Genomic DNA, 10,138 nt, shown 5'->3' with positions numbered 1-10,138 from the left:
AAAGATCAGGTTTGATATGATCATCAGTTCAGCCTGGTGATGAAATGCAACACGGAGCATAACCTGTTATTATTGAAACAGGTTGTTTCAATAATCTTGTTTTGTTTTGAAAAACCACAAACAAAACAACAACAAAATAAAAAACAATCTAAAAAAAAATTAGGTTTCAAATCTGCCATCATTTACAGATTAATTTTCTCCAGAAATCACAGAAATTGCTTGTTTTATTAAATGTTGTGTTTTTTTCTTGTGCGGGTGAAATAATAATAAAAAAGATCATTTAAATTTTTTTATTTTATTAAAACTTCCAATTTTGCATTTTTGGCCCCGGATGCAAAATGTTTGGACTCCAGACATTCAGATGAAGTTATGATTATTTAGACGTTTCCTAGAAACGCAAAAACGTTGATATGACTCTAAAATATGAAGGAGATATAATCCAACATTTCAACATAAATATGTTGAAATTAGACCGTGGAAACGTCTTCAGATCATCTGTGATTAAATGTAATTTTTTTTACTCTCGTTAACTGAAGAACGGAGCAGAAAAACTTTCCGTCGTTCTCAGAATTTTTCTGTGTTTTTTCCAGGAAACAGGCGACGGAACAGAAACCAGAAAATAACAAACTTTATCAAACTTTTAGTTTTTCTAATGGTTTCTGTTGCTTTAGGAAGGAAGATTCAGGTTTTTACTGCTGACTTTCACCTCGATTTAGATCATAAAATATTTCTGTCAGACCTGAAAACATTCAGAGCTGAAAACACAAATACAGGATTTCTGCATCTCAGTTAAACAGCAGATTAATAATGAAATGTTTTCCTACCTGTTACATAAAGTTTTGTTCCTGTCCCAAAGATGAGGTACTTGTTGGACTCGTTAGATCCTCCTGATCCTTCCACAGCGAAACCCTCTGATACAAAAACCTCAGCGTCTGCAGCGTGAGCAAGGAGCCGGTTTCTTTAAGGGTTGCGTGTTTGGGGGGCTGGGTGTGGCCAAGGATGACTTTCTCCAAACTTCACCATCTCAGGTAAAACAGGTAAAAATGTTTTCTAGCACACGTGAAGCTTTTCCGTGAACTGGAGCAGATAGAAACGTTGCTGCTCATAGAGAACAAAGTTTCAAAGATTCAGTCAAAAGTCACTTTTGAACACATTCCCATCATTTCTAGATTCTCTTACTTTCCACATTGTTGTGGTTTCTTGGCCTCCTGACCCGTGGTGTCCGGTTCTAAGATGGTTTTAGACCAAATGAGTTTTATTGTTTTGCATCAATATTAGTTTGGTTTTAATTTCCTTCACTGCAAAAACACAAAATCCTACCAAGTAATTTTGTTCTAGTTTCTATCACATTAATACACTTTAACTGAGACAAAACTAACATAGACGTTTACGCAGCTTTTCAGCAAGAAATAGGAACTTTTTTTAAGTAAATAGTTCCTTAATATTTATGAAACAGTCTTAGTTCCACTGACAGATTATTTCACTTCATGTTAAAAAATGTTTTAAGTTATGAGACTGTTAGAAAACGTTCTGTAAATATTTAACGCTTTGCTTCAGAAGATGATTCACCAAAACCAACATGGAGTAAAAACATCACAAAGTTTTATAAAAATCTCTCCCTGGTCTTCACCTGGACCTTTAGAGATCATCGATAAATAATGATCAAAGATATTGATTTGTCAAACTGCTTAGCATCTTAAAGTCGGCTCCATCAGACTAGCGGCAGTAGCAAACAGCTGCTGGAGCTCTGAGTCTGTTTATCAAACAAAGTACAACGATCCTAAGGATGGTTGTAAATGGCATCATGGAGAAGTACTGCTGATGGAGTTTCTTAAAGAGACATACACCAGTTTCAGAATGTGAAGTCAAATTTCTTACTATTTAGATGCTTTTTTTTTATCTGATTCCTGCCTAATAAATGAAACATAAGATATAAAATCCATAACAATCACATCAATAACAAGAGTCTCACATTTCACCATTTCATGTGTTGACTTGTTTGAGCAGAAATATTTTAAATTTGTTGTATAATTAGTTAATAGTTTACCTTTGAATGATTATTGCTTTTCATGTTGTTGATGACTCTTTGTGCAGGCTGAAGGTGAGGCTGTGGTTTACTTCCTGTGTAACGTCTGTTCAGGTTTTTGTTCAGGCAGCTCGGATCGTTGCTCACTGTGGGAACCAGACCTCCAGCAGGCGCAGTAATAGGAGCCTTTGTGCTCCTCTTTAACTGTTTTTATCTTCAGACTACAGATGTTTCCTACACTGAAAGCCGTGAAATCATTTTTCTGAGGATGACCGTACCGATCATTAGGAAATCCACTGGTCAGGTCGATGCGTAGAATCACTCTGAGTGGATCTCTCTCTGTGGTTTGATACCAATAAACCTGCCTTTTATCACAGCCGTTTGAAGCTGAACACGTTAAAGAGACGAGGCTACCTTCTTTAGCTACAAGTGATAGCTGGTCCTGAACCAGCGGTGTTGCCATGGCAGCCAGCGCTGTAGAGACACAGACAGACAGGTGAAGGTTAGTGTGACAGTGTTTGTTCCAGGTGGGCTTTGTTGGCTCCTGATTGGCTGGAAACACTCACCTGAACCCAGCCAGCACAGAGCAGCAGCTGGGAGGAAAAGCATTGTGTGCAGTGGAGTTTCCTCTGGTGAACCTGGGGAGAAGTGGCGCTCTGATGCAGCTGAGGCCAAACAAGGACGAGCTGAGAGATCAGACCAGGGCCACGTGGTTTCTAGCAGAGGAACCAAAGCTCCCATCAGCCCCTGCTCTGGACGCGTCACGCCGTTTCATGTGGTTCGGGTTTAAAGCTCGTCGTTCTGTCGGTGTTTCTGTCAGACAGTGACATCATGACAGGTTTGTCCAGAAACATTTAAACAGTCGTATGTTTTAGGAAAGTGGGCCGCTGTGAAGGCGCAGGTGAAGCGAGTGACCTGTGGACGGAGACCTCAGTCCTCCATGCGGCCGTTTGAGTCCCACCTGTTGACCTTTGCCACGTGTCTTCCACGTCTTGCAGAATGCTAGCCTTTAGCTTTGAGACAACGGTGCTAACCGCTTCACTGTGCAGCCAGAGAGCTTAAATATTCAGTCTATCACATCACAGCAGCTGAACGTTATCCTCTTCCTCCACGAATCGTCTTCACATCTTAAACTTTTCTGATCTCCCAGCTCCTAAAGCACCATGAGGTTTGGCAACACAACCACCAAATACCAAACATCTGGTTCCCAGATTGAATTGTTTCTGTAAACAATGAGTCTTATTGCAATGTTTTTCAGGGGTCTTTTTGTGGGCTCTAGTGTCCCTGTTTTCATAGTAGGCTGACAGGAAAGGGGGGAAGACATGCGGTAAACATCGTCGGGTCCGGGAGTCGAACCTGCGACAGCCGCGTCGAGGCTACGTTTGCCTGAATGTGGGTCGCGCTAACCCCTCCGCCACCACGGCACGCCCAGTGTTTTGATTATTAAACGAGACAAATAATCAATCCCTGATTAAAACTTGTTATATTAAATATTTATACCAACTGGCTAGAAAATGATGGTTACTGTATTAGTATGTCTACTACATCACTGGAACATCTTGACCTCTGACCTTTTCCTCTTTCTCCATTGATCACACTGCCCAGATTTTCCACAGGCTGGTCAGAAACATCCCAAAATGTATCAAAGTATCTGCTGTATATTCCTTCAGGTCTCCTACTTGTGTGTAAATGCTGTCTATAAATAATCCTGCCTGGTGTCAAAGGGATGAAATGATCAGGAAACATTTCTGCTGCCTCCAGTCAACCATCATCTGAGGTTCTCCTGCTGAAAACACTAATCATGTTATCTGGAACTGCTGAAATTGGTCAAACTGGTTTTCTATTTTCACAGATTAAACTGATCAGATTTATGTGTTAAAGCTCAGAGAAACCATGAGAGTCTGTCATATGTAGATCAGTGAATAGTTTTATCTGAGTTGTTCTGGGATTTTCTGTGGTTTTCTTTTCTCTCTGCCTCAGTTAAACATCTGCTCTGCTCAGAGGGTTTTTGTTCGGCTGTCAGGCCTGATTCTGCGCTGTGGGATCCGGTTTTATGGCAGGCGCAGTAATAAGTGGCTGAATGCGCCGCTGCAGCGCCGCTGATCACCAGCTCAACGCCGCCGTCTTTCCTCATCGCTGAAAACGAGTTTCTTTGAGGGTGATCAAAGGTGGAAGTGCGTTTTTCACCACTTCGATCGAAGCGAAGGACCGGTACAAGGCGTTCTGCTTCAGTTTTTTTCTGGTACCAGTAAATAAAATTGAAGTCACAGATTTCAAAACCAGAACAACCAATGGAGACGATTTCACCAGCGTTCCTGGTCAGAGTCAGATCCTTCTGAACCAGCTGTGTTGCCATGGCAGCCAGCGCTGTAGAGACACAGACAGACAGGTGAAGGTTAGTGTGACAGTGTTTGTTCCAGGTGGGCTTTGTTGGCTCCTGATTGGCTGGAAACACTCACCTGAACCCAGCCAGCACAGAGCAGCAGCTGGGAGGAAAAGCATTGTGTGCAGTGGAGTTTCCTCTGGTGAACCTGGGGAGAAGTGGCGCTCTGATGCAGCTGAGGCCAAACAAGGACGAGCTGAGAGATCAGACCAGGGCCACGTGGTTTCTAGCAGAGGAACCAAAGCTCCCATCAGCCCCTGCTCTGGACGCGTCACGCCGTTTCATGTGGTTCGGGTTTAAAGCTCGTCGTTCTGTCGGTGTTTCTGTCAACAGTTTTGTCCAGAAACATTTAACACTTTTAGAAAAGTAACATTAGAAGGTCCAGCTGTCTTTGGTCCACATTGACCATCAAAGGACCGCTGCTTCCATCTATTCAACCAGCCATGACGCTTTGGATGCTACAGTCTGTAACTTTTGGTATTTTACAATTTCTTGCCCTAAATTTTACAGATTTTTTTACAGTGTACTTTAACACTGCAAAGTACAGGACATTGGTGACATTAGAACTAGAAATCATCACCTTCTATAGTTGGTAGGTCTAACTTAGTGCTTTTATAATCACATATTGTTGGGAACTGGGCTTTTTGCTCTTAGTGGGGATTTTCTGCCTACCTGGAGGTCGTGCCTGCTGACTGGACTCAGCTCACCTGTGGTCAATCACCTCATCATCTAGGAGTATATGAGGAGGAGCTGCCAGCACTTCGCCTCAGTGTTTGCCAGTTATGGTACTCTGCGCTGCTCTGACTCGGCTCTTTGAGGTTGTTTCTAGTAATATTCTCCTGTTGCCTCTCTCAGGTGTTTTACTCTCTGTGTGGCCCAAGTTTCTGCTTTTCCCCTCGTGACACTGTGGATTATTACCCACTGATGGCCCGAGTTCCTCTCCACCTCTTCTGAAGAATCGTTGACGGTTCCTGGTTCCTGGTTTCGCTCCTCACCTCTCCTCACAAGAACTTACCTGTCCGCCTTCCACTGCAAGCCTCTTCCATCTACCTCCAAAGAACTCAGTCAAGATCACACTGGAACCTGGATCATCTCAAGAACCCCCTGAAAGAGACCACAGTAATCCCCCCCTGGCGGAAACTCATCACACCAATTAAGATCAGTTCATTTCCTCAAGATTGAACCTTTTCAATTTGCCATTAACTCACCTTCTCTCTGTCTTCAGAGTTCTGATAACCCGGCTTCACATCCACAGGACAAGAACCACACAATCTCACATTTCATCTTGTTAAAATAAACTTTATCTGATTTTCTTTTCTCCTGACTGTTGAGTATTTGGGCTAAAAGACATGAACTCAACATGACAAATATTTATGTATCTGAATCGTTGATGGATAATTAGGTTTAAAGATGTTAGAATGCCGGGTTGATTCCCAACAATAACCAACCACTTTCACGTCTTTCAGTCTAGTTTCCTTGGTGACCACAGCACTGAGACTGGCCTAGTCAAAGTATTCAATGACATCCACATAAACACAGACTGTGGAAGAACCACAGCTGGTTCTGGTTCTGTTGGACCTCAGTGTCGATCATGACATATTACTGAACCAACTGGAGAGTTGGGTCGGACTCTCCGGTCCAGAACTCAACTGGTTCCAGTCTGACATAAAGAACTGGGATTTCTTTGTTTCAATAGGAAACTTCTCATCGAAGAGGTCAGAGGTCACATGTGGAGTTCATCAAGGTTCCATCCTAGGATCATTTTATTCCATATCTACATTCTCCCACTGGCTCAGGCCATAACAAGAAATTAGATTAGCTACCATAACGACGAGGATGACACCCAGCTCTACATTATGATGTCACCAGGTGACCTTTGACCCCATCCAAGCACTGAACAGATTATTGTGTTTTAAATGAAACAGTTTTGTTTCTGTGCTTTAGCTGAACAGAAACAAAACTGAAGTTATAATGTTTGGACCTAAAGAGGAGCGATCTAGATTTATAGATCTAGATTTATAGATCTAGAGTCGATGCACATCTTCAGTTATTACAGCTGGAAACCAGCTTATAAATTGCCAGTTATTTAAAGGCTGAAGGTGAGGCTGTGGTTTACTTCCTGTGTAACGTCTGTTCAGGTTTTTGTTCAGGCAGCTCGGATCGTTGCTCACTGTGGGAACCAGACCTCCAGCAGGCGCAGTAATAGGAGCCTTTGTGCTCCTCTTTAACTCCATTGATTATCAAAATACAGCCATTTCCTTCACGTGAAGCTGTGAAATCATCTCGCTGAGGATGACCGTAACGTTTATTAACATCTCCATTGATCAGATCGATGCGTAGAATCCCTCTGAGTGGATCTCTCTCTGTGGTTTGATACCAGTAAACCTGATTTTTATCACAGCCGTTTGTTCCTGAACACTTTAAAGGAACAGAGACAGTGGGACCAGCTTTAGCAACAAGTGATAACTGGTCCTGAACCAGCGGTGTTGCCATGGCAGCCAGCGCTGTAGAGACACAGACAGACAGGTGAAGGTTAGTGTGACAGTGTTTGTTCCAGGTGGGCTTTGTTGGCTCCTGATTGGCTGGAAACACTCACCTGAACCCAGCCAGCACAGAGCAGCAGCTGGGAGGAAAAGCATTGTGTGCAGTGGAGTTTCCTCTGGTGAACCTGGGGAGAAGTGGCGCTCTGATGCAGCTGAGGCCAAACAAGGACGAGCTGAGAGATCAGACCAGGGCCACGTGGTTTCTAGCAGAGGAACCAAAGCTCCCATCAGCCCCTGCTCTGGACGCGTCACGCCGTTTCATGTGGTTCGGGTTTAAAGCTCGTCGTTCTGTCGGTGTTTCTGTCAGACAGTGACATCATGACAGGTTTGTCCAGAAACATTTAAACAGTCGTATGTTTTAGGAAAGTGGGCCGCTGCGATGGCGCAGGTGAAGCGAGTGACCTGTGGACGGAGACCTCAGTCCTCCATGCGGCCGTTTGAGTCCCACCTGTTGACCTTTGCCACGTGTCTTCCACGTCTTGCAGCCGTCTGTCCTGACAGATCTCTGTCAGGAAAAGGCCTCTAGAACTGAACAATGTAAAGAAATAAAAGAGGGAATCCACATTGACCAGCCAAGACCCCATAGTTTCATTGATTCATCCACCGGACAGAGAAGATGGAGGAACGATCACTTTTCAAAGACATGAATATTAATTATTAATGTTTTAAATGGAAGCATTGAAGATAAAATTAGTAATTAGGCGTTTCTTTAAAAATGAACCAATAGTTAGTGATTTGAGAGGCTAAGGACACACTGGATGAGGAGTACACAACATGCTTATTGCTATTAGCAAAATTAGCAATAATAGCTAATATTGCTATTCTAGCTATTATAATAGCAGTAATTATATTATTGCTTAATAATTATATTAAGCTAATATGCTAGTGAGCATATTAGCTTATTGCTAAGCTAATACATTAGCTTAGCATAGCGTATTAACCCGACATACATGTGTTTGTTGTTTCACATGGAGCTCCAGAAAACACTCCAGAACGTTTTCTGGAGCGTTTAGCGCTGCAGAAAACAAGCTGACATGATCTTCAGTTCAGCACAAAGTTCATCAAATTGATGAAGAGTTATCAGTGGCAGGTAGGATATTGACTTCTGAAACCTCTCAGCATCACCACACTGCTTCATAAGTGAACTTTCCTTTTTATCATATTTGTCATTTCTGCCTAATAAGCATAAACATGAAATATGAAAAACATAAAGATTACATAAATAACAAGAGGACTAATTAAATTAATACTGGAAATCAGCACCTTTAGTTTTTTGGCCTAACTTTGTTCTTTTATAATCAGATATTTATGTATCTGATAAGTTGATGTTTAATTAGTTACTGTGTTCTATAACGTTGTTTTTATTATGTGACCTGAATGTGAGCTAATTATGATTGACAGCTGCCCATATTTACACTGTACAAAGTTAATTTTAAGTGTAAGTTGATGATATATAATATGAAGAAGTAAAATGGATGTTTAGGCTGCAGATGTGAGAACAGAGGCTAAGACTCATTATCTCCCAACATCTGAGTTCTTCAAAACACATTAAGCTAACCTGGGAACAGGATTAGATTTATTTAATGTTTCCATTCAGACTGATAATCTTTAAATAACAACCAGAAACCCTGTAAATCTTCTGAGGTAATAATTTTCCAGGTGTGTACCGGCTGAAGGTGAGGCTGTGGTTTACTGCCTGTGTAACGTCTGCTCCTCTGCAGGTTTTTGTTCAGGCTGGTCGGATCGTTTCTCACTGTGGGAACCCGGCCTCCAGCAGGCGCAGTAATAGGAGCCACTATGACCCGTTTCAACTTTCTGGATCACCAAATTACAACCGTTTGGTTCAGGTGTAGCTAAGAAATCATTTCTCTGAGGATCTTTAAATTTAAGAAGGTTATTAACTTTTCCATCTCCGAGATCGTAGCGTAGAATCCCTCTGAGCGGATCGCTCTCTGTGGTTTGGTACCAGTAAACCTGATTTTTATCACACATGTCTGTTCCTGAGCACTTTAAAGAGACGGTGCTTCCAGCTACAGCTACAAATGATAACTGGTCCTGAACCAGGTGTGTTGCCATGGCAGCCAGCGCTGTAGAGACACAGACAGACAGGTGAAGGTTAGTGTGACAGTGTTTGCTCCAGGTGGGCTTTGTTGGCTCCTGATTGGCTGGAAACACTCACCTGAACCCAGCCAGCACAGAGCAGCAGCTGGGAGGAAAAGCATTGTGTGCAGTGGAGTTTCCTCTGGTGAACCTGGGGAGAAGTGGCGCTCTGATGCAGCTGAGGCCAAACAAGGACTAGCTGAGAGATCAGACCAGGGCCACGTGGTTTCTAGCAGAGGAACCAAAGCTCCCATCAGCCCCTGCTCTGGACAGAATCGGATGATGTTTGATAAGTTCCTGCTTCACTTTCCTTTAACTACAGCAGTTATTTTAACTCATTTTTTCCCTTTTGTTTGCATTAACACATACATCATTTCATATCTGTTAGCTTTATTCCTCCTTTTAATTAAGCCATGAAACAGCAACAAGCAGGCGACATGTGAAACATCACAACCCTGAAAGGAAATCAGCCGTTTCTGTTCTGCTCACCTGAAACTTTGAAGCGTCTCCCACAATAAAAGCTTTTTGTTCTGCCGACATGTTTGTGTCGTGATTTAGGTGTTGAATACTCTGATGCAGAGAATTTCACACAAGACTTTATTTTGTTACTATTGACACCTTCTGCTGGTGTTCGTATCCGACTGACCTCCAGAAGTTCTGGTGAATGTTCCTCCACCAGTTGGAAGCATTCTTATGAAACGCATTGAGATGAAATTTATTGTGTATTAATGTTATGTAAATAAACAATAGAATTGAAATCTTCTGGTGGTGATATCAGAATCAGCTGAATAAAATCCTGCACATTTCTGGTCTGCATCAGGACCAAATTACATTTTATTATTTATGCTGGAAATGTAAACAATTTTCAAAAAGAAGTTGTTTCAATTTATATTTTCTTGTTTTTTTTTTTGTCTGTTTTTTTAAATTCTGGACAAACCTGATTTTTTCCCAGTAATAAATACATAGGATGAAAAATAGCACTGCAAAAAAGAAGAAACAAGATCGATTTGAACATTACAGATAAACCGTCTGGAGCTGAAAGCTAAAGTTCAACTAGTACAAAGAGTAAATCTGCCATCTGGTGGT

General features: G+C 42.0%; 1 gene segment (V, D, J or C); it reads right to left on the bottom strand.

Annotated features, from left to right (window-relative positions):
• Positions 1–1,915: 1,915 nt before the first annotated feature.
• On the bottom strand, positions 1,916–2,985 carry LOC114146342 (immunoglobulin lambda variable 9-49-like). The segment is given in 2 exon segments: positions 1,916–2,500; positions 2,593–2,985. Coding segments are annotated over 2 exon segments (561 nt in total).
• Between the last annotated feature and the right edge of the window lie 7,153 nt (positions 2,986–10,138).

Source organism: Xiphophorus couchianus, chromosome 6, assembly GCF_001444195.1.
Source record: "Xiphophorus couchianus chromosome 6, X_couchianus-1.0, whole genome shotgun sequence".
Taxonomy (NCBI): Eukaryota; Metazoa; Chordata; class Actinopteri; order Cyprinodontiformes; family Poeciliidae; genus Xiphophorus; species Xiphophorus couchianus.
Note: the sequence above shows the minus strand (reverse complement) of the source record. Positions and strands in the feature narration are given on the sequence as shown.